Source organism: Apis florea, unplaced genomic scaffold, assembly GCF_048593485.1.
Source record: "Apis florea isolate Af1SG1 unplaced genomic scaffold, ASM4859348v1 contig_3193_pilon, whole genome shotgun sequence".
Classification (NCBI taxonomy): Eukaryota; Metazoa; Arthropoda; class Insecta; order Hymenoptera; family Apidae; genus Apis; species Apis florea.
Genome location: NW_028256721.1, coordinates 824,833 through 842,255, shown reverse-complemented (window position 1 = coordinate 842,255; position 17,423 = coordinate 824,833). Strand labels below are relative to the sequence as shown.

The 17,423-nt window shown below is 21.7% G+C and overlaps 5 protein-coding genes across 8 annotated transcripts; 4 read left to right on the top strand and 1 right to left on the bottom strand.

Annotated features, from left to right (window-relative positions):
• The first annotated feature begins 37 nt into the window (after positions 1-37).
• mRpS18B (mitochondrial ribosomal protein S18B) lies at positions 38-3,153 on the top strand. Of its 2 annotated transcripts, none has more exons than XM_003691604.4 (5): positions 38-539; positions 603-753; positions 845-942; positions 1,071-1,201; positions 1,320-3,153. In XM_003691604.4, exons 1-5 carry the CDS (start codon positions 417-419, stop codon positions 1,444-1,446), a joined length of 630 nt encoding a protein of 209 aa, XP_003691652.2. In that variant the 5' UTR covers positions 38-416; the 3' UTR covers positions 1,447-3,153. The 2 variants fall into 2 exon arrangements, with proteins under 2 accessions (XP_003691652.2, XP_086766710.1); XM_086910584.1 differs by having other exon boundaries at positions 75-539; positions 603-705.
• On the top strand, positions 1,497-3,153 carry Pyroxd1 (pyridine nucleotide-disulfide oxidoreductase domain 1). Its single transcript, XM_086910576.1, has one exon. The coding sequence runs from the start codon at positions 1,497-1,499 to the stop codon at positions 2,928-2,930; it is 1,434 nt and encodes a 477-aa protein (XP_086766702.1). The 3' UTR covers positions 2,931-3,153.
• On the bottom strand, positions 3,002-15,088 carry neb (kinesin family member nebbish). 2 transcript variants are annotated; one of them, XM_012483594.3, is made up of 13 exons: positions 14,805-15,088; positions 14,635-14,742; positions 14,013-14,561; positions 13,384-13,930; positions 13,080-13,307; positions 12,877-13,005; positions 6,375-6,535; positions 5,938-6,138; positions 5,455-5,727; positions 4,911-4,983; positions 4,670-4,839; positions 4,133-4,595; positions 3,002-4,009 (listed from the first exon to the last, which is right to left on the bottom strand). In XM_012483594.3, exons 2-13 carry the CDS (start codon positions 14,739-14,741, stop codon positions 3,284-3,286), a joined length of 3,627 nt encoding a protein of 1,208 aa, XP_012339048.3. In that variant the 5' UTR covers position 14,742; positions 14,805-15,088; the 3' UTR covers positions 3,002-3,283. The 2 variants fall into 2 exon arrangements, with proteins under 2 accessions (XP_012339048.3, XP_086766696.1); XM_086910570.1 differs by lacking the exon at positions 5,455-5,727.
• Positions 8,577-12,570, top strand: LOC105734838 (uncharacterized). 2 transcript variants are annotated; one of them, XM_012483600.3, is made up of 3 exons: positions 8,577-8,922; positions 8,971-9,094; positions 11,113-12,570. In XM_012483600.3, exons 2-3 carry the CDS (start codon positions 8,992-8,994, stop codon positions 11,361-11,363), a joined length of 354 nt encoding a protein of 117 aa, XP_012339054.1. In that variant the 5' UTR covers positions 8,577-8,922; positions 8,971-8,991; the 3' UTR covers positions 11,364-12,570. The 2 variants fall into 2 exon arrangements, with proteins under 2 accessions (XP_012339054.1, XP_086766714.1); XM_086910588.1 differs by having other exon boundaries at positions 8,599-8,922; positions 8,983-9,094.
• On the top strand, positions 15,009-16,985 carry Catsup (zinc transporter catecholamines up). Its single transcript, XM_012483598.3, has 3 exons — positions 15,009-16,292; positions 16,376-16,451; positions 16,575-16,985. Exons 1-3 carry the CDS (start codon positions 15,327-15,329, stop codon positions 16,748-16,750), a joined length of 1,218 nt encoding a protein of 405 aa, XP_012339052.1. The 5' UTR covers positions 15,009-15,326; the 3' UTR covers positions 16,751-16,985.
• The last annotated feature ends 438 nt before the right edge of the window (positions 16,986-17,423 follow it).

Here is a 17,423-nt window from a genome sequence, read left to right as displayed (position 1 = left end):
AAAATATAAATCTTATAAAATATTCAATATATTTTTTGAATAATTTTCAATATAGATATAAATGATATTTAGTCAAATGAAAAACTTTATTAGAAAATTTTTATTAGTTTAATAGTAAACAATAATTTATTAAATATATTATATATATTTTTCAAATAAAGAAATTATTTTTATAATTATAAAAAATTTATATAATTCAGTCTTTAAAAATTTATATTAATTGATATTAACAACTGATATCAAATCTTATTAAATAAAATTTAACTAAACAAGTATTAATATATATAATATAAATTTATTATAATATATTATTATAATATTAATAATTAAAATTGAATAATTTTATAAATATCAAATAATAAACATGCTATATTCAAAAATTGTTGAACAAGAATCATAGTTTATATTACAAACGTATGCGCAATATATGGATTTATTTTAAAAAAAAAACTATTTTATTAATATTAAAAATAATGTCGTTAATATTGAATAAATTACAGTTAGCTGCCTCACTTTTTCGAACTAATTTAATTACAAAAGTAAGAATTAGAAATAATCATGAATTTTTAAAAGTGATTTAGTATTCTAAACTTTTTTTTTAGGTTATATCAGTGAAATTTATCCATTCTACATTTACAAAATATGACGAAGTAGAAAATATTGAAAATAATACAAATTTATCAGTTCCTCCTTCAAAAGATAGAAGTAAAATAATTCCTGTAGAAATTAGTATAAAATATCTTAAAAGTAGTGGTATATAATATAATTTTTTTTTAACGTAATTTTAATTACATACATTTATAATTTTAATTATATTAATACATTATTAATTTATTTATGTTAGCATATAAACAAACTTACGGAGAAGAGCCTATTTGGAAATATTATAGACGAAATTTTAAAGGTCATATTCCTCCAAAGAAAACACGAAAAACTTGTATTGTATGTGTTTTGAAGAAAAATTTAAAATATTTATTATTTAATTTATAAAATTATGTATAGTTTATATATAATTTATATAATTCCATAAATACTTTATAATTTTTTAAATAATTGTATAAAAATTTTAGAGAGGTGGTATAGTTGCTACTGGTAATCCATGTCCAATATGCAGAGATGAATATTTAGTTCTTGATTATCGTAATATTGATTTATTAAAACAATTTATTTCCAAGGATAGTGGAGAAATTTTAAATTACAAGTAAGTTTAACTTTATTCAAGTATAATAAAAGTTTTAAACTTATTAATATAATTATATTATTTATTTTTTTTTACAATTTATTCTTATTTATTCTATATTTATTCTTTTTATTTACAGTTATACTTGTCTTTGTCAAAAGGCTTATAAAGATTTACTTGTTGCAATAATGAAATCAAGAGAATATGGTTTATTTCCATATCATGTTCCTTTTAGATATTACAATTATTTAGAATGGAAAAATTAATGCATTATTTTTAATTTGTATTTGAAAATTTAAGAAATAAATCATATAAAATGGATCAAGAAAAGTTAAACTGTACATTTTTAATAGTAGGTGGTGGTATTGCTGGAGTATCTTGTGTTGAAAGCATAGCTTTTCTTGTTCCAGAAGAAAAAATCATTCTAATTACAGCAAGTCCTTTAATAAAAACAGTTACGAATGTAATTCCACTTGGTAAAACTTTAATGCAGTTTGATATAGAAGAAAAAGATACTACAGTTTTGATGAAAGTACATAATTTATTAAAAATTATTAATGATTTAGTAATAAAAATAGATAGTTTAAATAAACAAGTGGAAACTAAAAGTGGAAAAATTATAAATTATAAAATGTTATGTCTTTGTAATGGTGCTAGACCAAAACTTATAGAAAATCATAATAATTTTATACTAGGAATAAGAGATACAGAATCAGTTTTTCAATTTTCTCAAAAAATAAAAAATTCAAAAAGAATTGTAATAGTTGGAAATGGAGGTATTGCAACTGAAATTGTGCATGAAGTACATGGTCTTGAAATGATATGGGTAATTAAGGATAAACATATTTCTGCAACTTTTGTTGATCCTGGAGCTGCAGAATTTTTCATGAACAAAATATATAAAAATGATACATTTGTAAATGCTAATGTAAGTTCTCTGACTAAAAGAATGAGATATACTGTCTCTGATATTACAGCTGTAGCAGATGGACCAGCTTTAGGTCCAGATTGGCATAACAATTTTGATATAAAAAGTACTTATCTTAAATCTGCAAAAGTTCAAATAGAATACGAATGTGAGATAATTAAAATTCTTAATAAATCAGAACAAAAAGAATTTGATCCTATGGAAAAATGGTCCATATATGTTCAATTAACAAATGGGAAAATTATTGGTTGTGACTTCATTGTGTCAGCAACTGGTGTAATTCCAAATTCTGATATAATAGGTTTAGAAGATATAAAAAAGGAGAAAGATGGAGGTTTATTGGTAGATTGGAAGTTAGAAACTTCTAAACAAGATATATTTGCTGCTGGAGATGTATGTAGTGCAGGATGGGAATTAGCAAAACATTGGTTTCAAATGAGATTATGGACTCAAGCACATCAAATGGGTCGATATGCAGCAAAATCAATGGTTTCTAAAATGAAAAATGAAGAATTTCTACAAGATTTTTGTTTTGAACTTTTCACTCATGTAACTAAGTTTTTTGGTTACAAAGTAGTTTTACTTGGTTTGTATAACGGACAAAAGTTGGATAATAATTATGAAGTATTATTACGAATGACTAGAGGAGAAGAATATATAAAACTTATATTGAAAAATGGTAAAATGCAAGGAGCAATATTAATTGGAGATACTAATTTAGAAGAAATGTGCGAGAATTTAATACTTAATCAATTAGATTTAAGTATCTATGGAGAAGACTTATTGAATCCTGCTATTGATATTGAGGATTATTTTGATTAATTATAAAACTTATATGGTATATTTTATTAATTTAATATTCATAAAATATGCTTTATTTAATAAGATGCTTATTTAAATTGATTATTTTATTTGAGTAATATTACTGTAACTTTACAAACCTTACATAAATTTAATTAAACATTCATACAGAATATTTTATATAATACACATATGTAAATAACATTATATAACAGCTATGAATAATAAAAAATAAAATAATATAGTCATGTAGTAAACATATTTTTATGTTCCACTTAATATTTTAATATTTTTTAAGTATATTACGGTTTATTTATATAATAATATATATCTCTAAAAAGAAATCTTATTTAATTAAGTAATGTTTATTTTTACTAAGTTAATTCTTCTTTTAATTTATCTGTAAATCTTACACTTTTCTTGTCACACACTAAACTTTTATCATTATTACGTAAAGTAGATTTTGTTGGTGAAACAGATTTTATATTGCAATTGAGACTAGAAACTGTGAAATTTATGTCAGAATTTTCAATTGTATTATCATTAGAATTCTGAACAGAAATTACATTTTCATTGGTACATTTACTTATGTTTTCTATTTCTAGAGTTTCACGTAAACTACAAATAATACTTTCCATATTATTAAGAGATTCCGGAATCGATTGAATTTCGCTATTTTTATTACATAATTTACGTATAGTTTTTATAGCAAGTTCCATTTGGAGGAGACATGTATTTATAGTTTCTTGATCTTTTGAAATATCAAATGTTTGATTATTTAATGTAGTTCCAAGTATGGATGTATCTAATGAAAGTTGTAAACTTTCATTTAAATGCTTCTTTATGGGAGTCATATTTATTGAAATCCGACTATTATTCAAAGAATCTTCAAAAGTTTCTGTATTTTCATAAAATTCCCAAGTTTCTTCTGACGTACACAATTCTTTAATTGAATCTTCTATATCATAATCTCGTAAATGATGAACCCAATCTAAAAATCGCATTGGTTGCCAGAATGTTTCTTTCATGCTATCTTTGTTACGTATACGAATTACTGGTTTTAGACTTTTATTGACAATTGTTTGCTGTTGATCAAAATCCTAAAATATAATAGAATAGAATTATGTTATATGTATTAAAATATATATTTTTTAATTATTATTATTATATTTTAATTATTATATTTTTTAATTATTATTTATGCAAATATTATAAATACCTACATAATTAATACCAACTTCTTTACATCGTTCAGTAGCTTCTCTTACTAATATTTGCATTTCATGTAAACTAATACCACCATCGCTTATTGCTTCTTCACTAGCTTTCATCTTAAGAGCGAATTCGACATTTGCTGTTTTTTCATTTAAAATACTTTCCAATTCTTGTAAGAAATTAGATTTATATGGCGTAATATTAATTTTACTTTGATCAAATTGTATTTGTTTTAATCTATTATTTGCTTCAATTTCATTTGCAAGTAATTCTTTTTCTAATTCTAATTCTTTTTTTTTTTGATGAATTTGTTCTAATGCAAGTTTCTGCTCTTGAACTGTAGAATCAAGAATTTCAATTTTACGTTCGTATGATAATTTTTGATTTCCCAATTGCATTTCAATTTCTCGTTTTGCATTTTCTAATTCTTTTATTGCTTTCTGTTTACTTTCTTCCAATTCTGCTCTTAATCTATATTGAATTAAAAATAACAATTTTAAATAATGAATATTTATTGAATAAAAAAAATTATTATAAATTTATACTTTTCTTCCTGCACTTTAAGAATTTCTTGATGAGCAAATTCATAATCTACAGTTTGCGCTGAAATTTGTATATTACCATGCCTATCATTCGGATTTGAAACTTTAAAGTAATGATTACCGCCAATTACTAATCGATCACCGTGTTTTAAAATAACTTTGCCAGTTACGACCTATATATAATAAATAGTTTATGATTGATGAAAGTAATGCAATAAAATTATAAATGTAAAATATATTATACCTGTCCATTCACAAATGTATCTCCTTCCATTTCTGAAGATAATATAAGTTTTCCATTATTGTTTTCAATAGTACTGTAAGTGCATAAAAAATCAATTAGAGAATCATTAAAAAGATTTATTAAAGTAAGCATATAAATAATTCCAATTATACATGTATTTTTTTGTCAGATATAAATATTTAATTTTTTATACTTATGAGATAATGTATGTAAAATTTGAAATCATTCGGAAACCATAACACCATATAGTAGTGATTAAATAACACAGAAAACTATCATGCATATTTTTTTTTTAAATTATAATAAATTTGGATAATATTAAATAATATATTAAATCGTAAAGAAGACAAGCATGCATTGGTGAGAGGCAATTAGTGAAAGAAAACAAAGATGGACAAAGTAAAACATTTTCCTGAATCACAATTCATGAGCAACAAGTCAAAAAAACGAAGTAATGGAGAAAAAGATGACATACAAATGGAAAACATGAACAAGACCAAGAAATCTTTCAATCCACCGAATTGCAAACGACCCAATAACTAACCAATGTAAAGGCCTAACCAGAGGTCCGTCCAACATGATATCCAAATTTTCTGAAGAATTCTCGCAATCAGAATTTTTTCCAATGCGAACCAATCCCGGAGGAATGAAATACAAAAGTATACCGGATAACATAGGATCGGCCGCGAGATTTATAAGACAAGGTTGTTTATCCTTCTCATAAAAATCGAGTTCAATAGCAATACCACAGCGACGTAAATATTTTATTTCTGAATTTTTCTTTTCCTCGGTATCTCGTAATTTTGTTTGCCAAATCCTGTAATTACATGTAACTAAACATTCAAATCTTTAAATTGATAAATATTCTTTGATCTATTTCTGGAATAATATGATCATCTAATTTATTTTTAAAACGATATCAAAATATATAACAATTTATATTGATTATTTCTAAAATAAATATAATAGCTTATGATATTATACTTGATTTACTTGTATTTATGAAGTACTTGTATTTATGACTTACATTTGAGTAGTTGCAAGTTGTTCTTCAGTCTTTTTTAATTGATCTTTCAGTTTATTAATTTCTTCTTGTTTTTGTTTAATTTCATCGTTACTTTGATTAACCAATCCAACAGAATCAAGAAGGCGACGTGGAAATATTCCAAGTTGCTTTTCGTATCCTTCACGTACGCCGCGTAATCGCAACACTTCTGCTTTTAATTCTCTAATAGAAAAATCATAATTATATTTATAATTAAAAGCTTTAGGTTATGCCTATTACAAACTAAAAAAATTGTATCGGTATTCTTTTGTCTTTTCTCTTCGGAGTGAAAGATCTATAATTTTAGAACTTTTAATTTTATATATACTAATAATCCACGTTAAGAAGAAATATTTTTGAATGGGATATATGAATTATATGAATTATCAGTTAGATTTATGAGAAAATGCATTTGTTACCGAATTAATTTTTCATGTGGATCTTCATTAATTCGAACGCGATTAATAATAGCTCGAGCTTGACAAGCGTATCGAAGTGTTGCAAGCGTTTCTTCTACATGTATATTAGCTGGTGATATTGTTCCAAGCATTGCTGTTCTTGAATTTCCTCCAAGACTTTCCTAATAGTTAAAAAAAAAATTTTAATAGTTTCTAATAAATACAGGATAAACATGATTCTTAAGAATATTTTTGTATAAAAAAAACGAAAAAAAATCATTGGGCTTTTTTGATTTATAATAAGTTTCATTAGTGGTCAAAAAATGGAAATCTTCTCTCAATAAGAATGGTTACAGATATTTATACCGTAAATTGTTTCGGGTATTTGTCTATTGTTTACTGTTAATTATTATAATTGTTTACTATTATGATAAAATTATATTGTAAGAAGTGATATGATATTTACATTTTTTGTTTCATCTGTTTTATCTAATTTAATCTTGATTGTTTTGCGCATGAATAACCATTATCAGTATCTTATATGATAAGACAATAAAAGTTTGATTAAGAACGACTGTGGACTAATCTTTCATAAGTACCTACTTCGTTATCAATCATACCTTGACGTTTATTTCTTAATGTTATCCTGATATAATTAACTGATAAGACATCAAAAAAATATGGAATAGTATGTGTACATAAAGATGTATAATAAAATATATTAAGTTAACATTCACTAAAATAAAAAAATAAAATTTTACATACTTTCATTATAATTCTTATATATATTTATATTTATTATTACATATATTATATTACATTTTTATATTACATATTGTATGAAATGTATAAAATGAAATTTCTAATATTTTAAATATAATTTTAATATTTTAAAAATAAAAGCAATTAATTTTATTATTATATTTTATTTAGAACAGTTAAAAAAATAAATCGATGTCTAATTAACATCATAGAAAATGTCATAGAAGTTCCATCCAGTGTTTTTAAGTTTATCTTTGAATATTTAAATTATACTTTATAAAAAATTATAATACATATTTATTTATTTTTTTTGTTTTGTAACGATAAAATAAATAGATAAAATATCTATATCATAATTTGTTAAGTAGTTTTCTTTTTCTAAGAGATTAACATTTATTACGTTTTAACTATTTTCAGAATTAATGCATTTGAATGCATTTCAGAATTTAATATAGTGAAGAAGTTATTATTATACTTTATAATTCTTGAGATTTATCAATACAAATAAAACTACTTTTAATCTATTTAAATTTAAATTATTTAAAGCCTATAATATTTTTTAGAACAAATTTTTTAATAATTTCTTCATAAAAAATAATATTTATATATATACAAGTATTTATATTTCATTTATTTTGTTTTATTATATAATAAATTTTATCATATAACATTTTTTATCCATCAATTATTAGATATTTACTATTGTAAAAATATTGAAATTGTAGGATATAATTATAAATCTCAAATTCATTATTACATAAACTCATTTAAAAATTTTAATAGTTTCTAATAAGTGCAAGTTTTAACAATGCAGGATAATAATATTACATAAAAAACAACTTAAAGTGATAATAAACAAGTAAATTATCATTGACCTAGCATTTATAATACGACATAATAACTAAAAAAGGAAGGGTCACAATGATTTCAACAGATTATCAAGATAGTTAGATATTTACTTATTTATAAAAAGATGTGAATTCATAAAATAAACAAATCATATTCAATGAATATTTATTATTAGTAAGTGTTGCTAAATATTGTTTCATGATCATTTTTAATAGTAATCTTCAAAATATTTGATCAAAATTTTCTATTTTTTGTAAAATAATTTTCCAAATATATATATATAAGTAAATATAAATACGATCAATAAATAAATACGAAAAATATCATGAAATTAAAAATAATGAAGAAAATTACTTGATTGAATTTATATGAAAAAATATCTTAATATTATATAATTCATAATTTATAAGAAATAGATTATATTTAAATTGTACAAAAATATTAAAAGAGTTAGAAAACAAAAATTTCAATAGAAACAAATAAAAAATTATAAGAAAAATATCATAAAAAAATATGCGCAGAAAATATGTTGAATGATTATAAAATACGTAAGAAATTCGCAAAAGTGATTGGAAGAAAGGGAGGGATAAAACGCCGAGTTGAAGGGCACGCAGTAATAGAGGAGAGGAGTGAAGAGAACAAGAACCGATGGAGAGGGAAGAACCGACTCATAAACATTTCATGCTCAGTGTATTTCTTCAGTTTAAAGCAAACTATCGTAGCAATTCGAGCATAACAATCTTGTTTTTAATTTTAATTGCCTCTATTTCTTTTCCTTTTTCTTTTATTATAAACAATATGTAATAATATTAAATTTTTTTGGTCATCTACCAATAAATTATTTCCAATTAGTGAAAGAAAGAAGACCGAAAATAACAATAAACAAGAGATCTTACTAATAAAAAGTTAATTTTTTTATTAGTGTTCTAGAAAATAGGCGCAACTTCGTGATCATTCGGTAAGTTTTTTTAAAAATAAGAAGAAATAGATAAAATAATTACTTTAGAAAAAACTTCAGACAGAAACGATGGATTTAATCTACGTTCCTGAAGTCTTGACTTACGGTTTCTTAAGGACTCCTCAATATCGAGACTACGAGCAACCGTGGAATAAAGATTATTTTAATAGTGGTATGTTTCAATTGTATCTAAACAAATTATTTTTTAACTACTTATTAAAATGATAAAAAAAATAAAGATAATATTGAATAATTATCGAACATTCTGCCATGATCAATTCATTATCATCATTCTTTTTGAATATCTTTTGAATATTTAAGGCGGATAAATAAATTTTCATATAATTATGGGAGTTATTATTATTATTGTTATTATAGGATATTATAGAAGTTAATATTTTTTTCAATTTTTTTGATCGATTTATTTTTAGTAAAGGTTCATGATTTATTTATGAATTGATCATATTATTTTAATTAATTTGAAATAACAAAAAATTTCAAGATTTGATTAATATGATTTTTATATTTTTAATTGATGCCAGAAGAATATCTCTCAGTTATGTATTTATACAATGTAGTTATATTTTTCTTTCTTATAATTATGTAGAATTAATTACTGAGAAATAATCTTTTGTTTTATTTGTTATATTATTTATTATATTAGACTTTGAAATGAATTATTATCACGAATTTAAAAATCTTAATGTATATTTAAATTAAAATAGCAATAGAATTATTAACATGAAAAAGCTTTGTATTTTATTCTAAATTATATAAATGAGATATATTAATTATATAAATTAAAATATAATTAGCTAAAATATATTATATCATATATACATATATTTGAAAGAGAGAGAACAATATGAAAACAAGTTAAATATGAAAAACATACATATTTATGATATTTATAATTATGATATTAATAATTTATATTATGATAATATAAACGTATATAATATAACGTAATATGCATACGATTAATTTCATTATAATACATATAATAATTTTATGTATCTAAAATATATTAATATATATATTTATATATATATTATGTAAAATGATACTGAAATGAAAAATATTTTTCATAATCAGCGATATTATATACATTAGTAAAAACAAATAAAATTATTAAAAAAAATATAGAATGATAGATGAACGAATAGTAATCATCTTTTTATTCAATTTCAATTTTTATTTCAATTTTCAATTTTATATTTTATATTTTATGTACATATATATAAAAATATTTCACGATTTATATAAAATTTGTTTTTGTACTATTAATCAAGTTATTTTTTTAATTTAAAATCGAAATTTCAATTATATAAGTCATATTTCGATGTAAAAGTGCATTCATGGAAATAAATAATATGATATCGGAATAAATAATAATAGTCAATATTGATATTTGAATATAAATTTATATAAAATTTCCAATTCAAATTTTATTTAACAAATTTATATACTAGGAAAAGAAATATTTCAATCGACTAAATTTCTTTTAATAATTTTTATATGCATATATTTAAAGTTGAATCAAGTTATTAAATAATATAATTGAAATAATAAAAGAAACTGTATTGATAGTATTTATTTCTAGTTTTATCTAATAAAAATTCGCTATATTATTTCTTCAAAATTATGATTTTGATTTTAAAATTTTTATCTATTAATTTTTTTATCTGAAACATCAATCATCTTTTACTGTACTCCCTTTTATTCTTCTCTGTCTTTTCTTTACTATTATAATTTATATAATAAAATATAATAATTTTTATTTTAAGAGATTTATACAAAATTATCAAATTTATTTATAGCAAAATTTATTAAAGCTAAATTTCAAAAGAAATAAATGTGATGCATTATATTTTTTAATTATAAAATATTTTTCGATTACAAAACAGTCATAAGTTAGCAAACTGACTACGTGCTGTAACGCACGATGATGTTTGAAACTTTGAACATTAGTTAACTAATGGTAGAAAACAAGATAAAACAAATTAATGAATTTAAAATAGAAATCTAAAAATTAAAAAAGAAAATTTTTGTTTCAAAAAAAAAAATTAAATATTAAAAACCTATATCATTTTTATTATAAACAATAACATTTAAAAAATAAAATAATAAAGAATAAAATAGTACAAATATCATATATTATTATTATAGAAATAATAAAATCATTTTCAGGAAAATCAACACAAATTTATTCCCAACGTTTATTGCAACAACATCACGAGCAGAAGACATTTTCAAAAGAAAATTGTTATTTATGTCGAGAAAATAAAAGAAGAATCCTAACTACTTATATAAAAGGAAAATTGCGAAGAAATTCTTGTCAAGAAATTCATGAAGAAGAAGAAGAACATGATAACACAAGCATTAAAGAAACGAATTTGAACACTGATAATAAAATGTTAAAAAAAAACTTTAAAAAGTAATGAATGTTAAGAAGTTAATAACGAAGTGAAAAAAATTATAAATAATAATAGAGAAAATATCTTTAATCATATTTTATAATTTAAATATATCTAATTGTATGAAAGTATAGCAAGTATATAGATACTAAAATAGAAAAAATTCATAAAAATATATATACGATTTTAAGTTTTCTATTGCAATAATTTTTTCCATATATAAAATATATATATTATTTGGATATGAATTCATTATTTTTCAAAATTTGACGAAAGAAAAAAAAAGCAAGAAAAACTCATAAGTTACATATAAAATATAAAAATATATAAAAACATTACATATATTTATCTAGTTAAAGATCTCACAAGTAGTAATGCCCAATTTATCGTACATAATCTGAATCGAATACTTATTTGGATAGATGATTTCTTCAATTTGGACGAAAAAGAGGAAATGAATATGAATCAAATAAGAGATTAATGTTCGTAATTGTAAATTTCAGTAATTTATATCATTCGGTATATCATTACTTGAAATTTACTCCGAAGTTTTATTTCGAAGAATTCATATATATATATAGAGAGACAGAGAAAGAGAGAGAGATATTAGTGATGAACACTAAAATGGATATTAATATAATTTATAGTTAACATAATATTAAATTATAAATTAATATGCATTTTTTTATTCCACAAAAATTAATGATGTTATGATGCTTAAGAAGTATTTTTATATTAAATTAAACTAATTAAATATTCAATGAAAAATTGAATAATTCATAAGACTGAATGTATTATATAAAAAACTATATAAAAAAAAATATTTTCAAAAATAAAGCGAATTTAATTTAAAACTTTACAAAATTACAAATTTAAATATATAATAGTATACAGTGAGTCTTTTTTGTTGTTGAGTATTTTTTTGTGTTTATATACAAAAAAATATTTAAAAAAAAAAAAATACTATGAAAAAAATTTTCTCACAAAAGTTGTTTAGTATAAAAAAATACATGATAGTTTTATTAATAATTTTTTTATAAATATATAGATTATATAAAAGTTAATTTCAATTTTTAAAATGAAATCATATAATTTTTTAATAGTAACTAATCGATGTAACTTATTTTTTATAAAAAAGGTATTAAAATATATTTATTTTAAAATTAATTTAGGAAATAGTTTATTGTAACTTATAATATGAAAAATAAGAAATACACAAAGTTATATCATACTATTCATCTTTTTATTTATGACTATTCCCTTTATTTTTCATATAATAAGTTTTATAGAAAAAATTTTATTAATATATTATATATATTATATTATATTATATATTATATAAAATAATTCTTATATTAAATAATTTTTTAAAAAATATTTTTTTCATAATATTTCAATATTTTTTAAAAAATATTTCATTATATTTAGATAAAATAGATATTTAAAAACTGTTGAAATAAATTTTGTTAATGATGATTTAACAAAGAAAATTATTTAATTACATAAAATTTTATTTTAATAATTTAATAGTACTTACCTTCAGTAACCATGTAAGAACAGATTCACGATATGGAACAAAACCTCGTTTACGATTACTTGTATTTTCAGCTAAAGACGCAATCACTTTTCCCAAAGTTAATAACGATTTATTAATAGATACACCTTCCTATAAAATGCACAATTAATGATATATTATAAAAAAATTATTAAACAATAATTAAATAATTAAATATAATATACCTTTAATCTATCACCACTTGCACAAGTTTGACTTAATCTCTCACTTCCTGCTAAATCTACTAAATTAATTTTACTTCGACGACTAGCATCTATAGATCCATTATCTAATTGGTTATTTATTTGAGTTTGTGTTAATATAATACTAAATATACTATGTGATCTGGAACTTTTTTCATTCATTCCAGTTGCTGCTGTAGCTCTTTGTGAATTACCCACTTTAAGCCAAGTCTAAAATAAATACATTTATAAATAAATATATTTATATTATATATATATGATAATGTATAATATATTAAAAATATACTTGTAAATCTTTATAATTTTGTACACAATGTTGACTTAAATCAACAATATATGGACCAAATACAGGATGTTCTCTAACTTTAAGAGGAGCCCTTTTTACTCCACTGTTAACATTTGTTAAAAGATCATGTATTTTCTCATTATAAATTTCAAAATAACTAATTTCTACTGTAGTTTCAATGTTCATATTATTAGATATTCTTGCAAATATTTCTTGACAAAATCTTGGAATAATACCAATTGCTTCATCAAATGATGATGCATTAATTTGAGTAGATTCTTGACCCATCATACTATAACTTTTACCAGAACCTGTTTGTCCATAAGCAAACAAACAAACATTATATCCTTCAAAAGCATTTTGCACTAATGGTAGAACCATATTTTTAAAAACAATTTCTTGATTAGCGTAACCAGGCTGTGATATATCCACATGTGACATAAAGCAATGATCATATGTAAAAGTATGTTGAACAGATTCACAAGTAACAATAATATTTTGACCATATACTTGTATAACAGATGTAATTTTTGAATCATTTAATTCTCTAAAATCATAAGAAATAAAAAAGAAAATATTACAACATAATATTATTTAAAAAAAAAAAGTTCAAAAATATAATAACTTACTTTGTATTTAAAGGTCTAACACGTATTCCTACAGTTAAATTAGTATTTTCTTCTTCATATACTGTTTGATCTTCAATATCAATTTCATTTGATTTACTAGATGGTGTTTCAACTTGAACAACATTAAAACAATCAGGAGTAGCTTGTGATAAAACATTATCACTAAAATAACGTTTTATAGGTGTTTTATTTGAAGGTAAGGTATTTATTCTTGAACTACTCATAGCAGTATGAATTTTATATTGTTTAGGAGTATAAGAATGCATGGTTAAAATTTTTTCACTTAATGAAGTTGTACATGCTTTTGTAGAAATTTTACATTTTAAATCAGTTGCTTCATTTTCAGACAATAAAGTTTGTTTTTTTTTAAGATAATTTGTAGACTTTGAACGAAAATGATTTATAGAACAAGGTGTATTTGTTATTTTTGAATTTTCAACATCATTGTCAAGTAATATTTTATGTTTTTCAAATTTTAAATATTTGTTTTCATTATGATCTTGAATTCTTTTTTGAGGTGTATCAAGTTTATCAGAACATGTTTCTTCCCTATAAAATAATAAAATAAATAATACATAATATTTTAATAATTATATATATATTAATATAAAAAAAAACTTACTTCTCATTTAGATAATTAATATTTTCCTTATCGAAATTAATAGGTGAACTTGAAAAAATGGCGTCATAAAATCCATGTTTCATAGATTTTAAAGTATTATGTGACATGCTATTAAAAGTTTATATATCAAAATTTCATTAATTAAATCAAAAAATTTTCTTTTAACTAACCTCACTAAATTTTATCTTTGACAATTCACGTGGAATATTTGAGGATTTCCGCCATCCACAGTTTAGATTCTATTACGAATCTCTAACGAATTTTTTCGTAACAATGATTTAAAGATAAAAATAAACTTTTTACAAAATTATATCATATTTAATACTTTAATGTTATGATTATGTGTTTATTTATTAACAACAAACTGATTAATTTGCTGATATTTTATTTAAAATATAGTACATTCTTAATTATTATCACAACCATTTCTTGAATTTAAAATTTACAAGCTATCAGAATAGCCAATAACCAAGAATTATTAACAAGTCAATGTTACCAACGTTAATACGTTAGTTTTAAAAAAACTAAACAACTTTATTCTGATAACACATTATTCAGTGACGTGGCCGCAATTTTTTAATGTTATTTTTCATAATTATAATATTAAAGTTTTTGCATTTTTATGCACTTGCAACAATACATAGTCCAGCTGTATTTTAATAAATTTGTGCAAAATTATAAAAACGATCATAATGACAAAAGATAACCAACAAAGAAATCATACAAATAAATGGATTTTACGAATTGCACTTGGCACATTTTTATTGCTAATAATTTTAAATTTACCAAGTCTTTGTCAAGCTCATGAACATGAAAAGTCACCAAGCTTTAAATATACTAAGGAAGCCAATGAAGCATATTTACAGAATCAATATTCTATACATCATAAAGAAATTATACATAAACATAAACATGAAAATGATAATTATGACCATCAATATAAATCAGTTTTATCTGACAGAACTTACAACAAAGTGATTCTTAAAGCTACTGCATCTACTTTAATTATATCAGCAGCTCCCTTTTTTATTTTATTCTTTGTACCTTTAGATAATACTAAAGAATGTGAACCATTGCTTAAAGTATTATTAAGTTTTGCATCTGGTGGTTTATTAGGAGATGCATTTTTACATTTAATTCCTCATGCTTTAATTCCTCATACATATGAATCTTCTGAAGAAGTACATTCATATACAAATTCTCATAATAAAGATGATGAAGAATCAAATCATGGACATGATATGTCTGTTGGCTTATGTGTATTATTAGGTATTATCATGTTTTTAATTGTCGAAAAAGCAGTGAGAATTATTAAAAGTGATCACAGTCATTTACATGCACATAAGATAAGTATCACAGAAAAGCTATCAAAGGAAAACAAAGATGATAGCAAATTACAAAAAGATATTGATAAATTTGATATTATTTCTAAAGAAAAAGAAACAAAAAATATACAAAATGAAATTAAAATTGCTGGTTATTTAAATTTAGTTGCAGATTTTTTACATAATTTTACAGATGGTCTTGCTATTGGAGCTAGCTATTTAGCTGGAAAAAATATTGGTTATATTACTACATTTACAATTTTATTACATGAAGTACCTCATGAAATAGGAGACTTTGCTATTTTAATACAAAGTGGTTATAGTAAACAAAAAGTAAGATACAAAAAACATATAATTAACAAAAGAAATTTTTAATATTATATAATAATAATTATGTAATGTTAATTTAATTACAGGCTATGATGCTTCAACTTAGTACTGCTATAGGTGCTTTGTTAGGAACTTATGTATCATTACTAGCAGAAGGCATGGGTAAGAATAAATTATATACTTCAAACAAATTTTAATATATATTATATTTATAAATCTTTTAATTAAATATTAAATGTCTTTTAATTAAAAATTTTAATTTAGTCTTTTCATTGAATTTTTTAGGTGATCTTGCAACTATGTGGATTCTTCCATTTACAGCTGGTGGATTTATTTATATAGCTACAGTGTCTGTAATACCAGAACTTTTAACAGATACTAATTTTAGACAATCTGTAAAAGAAATTATTGCACTTCTCTTAGGTGTATATATGATGGTACTTATAGCAGAATATGAATAGTTTTATATTACATTTTTTTCAATATATTGTGATCACTTAATAATTCATTTGACTGCTATAATAAGAACTCAAAATTAGAGTTTATATTTTTACAATATTGTAATTATATTACTTAATGAATATTAGTGACTATTCTAATATGTTATATAGCATGAATACCAGTGAAAGCAATGCTGTATGATTATTATAAATGTTAGTATTATGAAAAATAATAGAGCGAATACAAAGATAAAAATCAGTACAATTTTAAATATCATTCATCATAAATAAGAAATATCATAAATATAAAATTGCTAAAAGAGTTATTAACATGTATTGGAAAATATTAAAATCTAAACTAAAATAATCTATTACTAGTCTCGTAAGAAATAATACGAACAAGAATAATATAAAATCAGATATTGATATATTTTTCTTAAATATTAATATTGATTTTTAATATTACAAGTATTTATTTGTATAAACCATTTTGTGTTCAACTATACGAAATAATGTTTTTTTTATGAAACTTGTCTTAAAAATTTGTTTATATTGTGAATTGATATATCTTTTATATTATATTCTATACTTATTATATACTTATTATATACTTTTTTGTGAATGTTCATAGATAGTTTTATATACATAAAGAAATATCATTCTATATAATTACAAAAATCATGATTTCAATTTC

What these genes read in the sequence shown, in the direction of transcription:
- neb (XM_012483594.3), bottom strand. Translation starts at nt 14,741, where the DNA reads ATGTCACATAATACTTTAAAATCTATGAAACATGGATTTTATGACGCC. An exon ending in CTGGTTAGGCCTTTACATTG is followed by an intron (nt 4,984 to 5,454) that starts GTTAGTTATTGG and finishes ATGCACTTACAG; the next exon opens with TACTATTGAAAACAATAATG. An exon ending in ATACATTTGTGAATGGACAG is followed by an intron (nt 4,840 to 4,910) that starts GTATAATATATT and finishes TATTATATATAG; the next exon opens with GTCGTAACTGGCAAAGTTAT.
- LOC105734838 (XM_012483600.3), top strand. Translation starts at nt 8,992, where the DNA reads ATGGATTTAATCTACGTTCCTGAAGTCTTGACTTACGGTTTCTTAAGG. An exon ending in TAAAGATTATTTTAATAGTG is followed by an intron (nt 9,095 to 11,112) that starts GTATGTTTCAAT and finishes AATCATTTTCAG; the next exon opens with GAAAATCAACACAAATTTAT.
- mRpS18B (XM_003691604.4), top strand. Translation starts at nt 417, where the DNA reads ATGCGCAATATATGGATTTATTTTAAAAAAAAAACTATTTTATTAATA. An exon ending in GAACTAATTTAATTACAAAA is followed by an intron (nt 540 to 602) that starts GTAAGAATTAGA and finishes CTTTTTTTTTAG; the next exon opens with GTTATATCAGTGAAATTTAT. An exon ending in AAAATATCTTAAAAGTAGTG is followed by an intron (nt 754 to 844) that starts GTATATAATATA and finishes TATTTATGTTAG; the next exon opens with CATATAAACAAACTTACGGA.
- Catsup (XM_012483598.3), top strand. Translation starts at nt 15,327, where the DNA reads ATGACAAAAGATAACCAACAAAGAAATCATACAAATAAATGGATTTTA. An exon ending in GTGGTTATAGTAAACAAAAA is followed by an intron (nt 16,293 to 16,375) that starts GTAAGATACAAA and finishes ATTTAATTACAG; the next exon opens with GCTATGATGCTTCAACTTAG. An exon ending in ATTACTAGCAGAAGGCATGG is followed by an intron (nt 16,452 to 16,574) that starts GTAAGAATAAAT and finishes TGAATTTTTTAG; the next exon opens with GTGATCTTGCAACTATGTGG.
- Pyroxd1 (XM_086910576.1), top strand. Translation starts at nt 1,497, where the DNA reads ATGGATCAAGAAAAGTTAAACTGTACATTTTTAATAGTAGGTGGTGGT.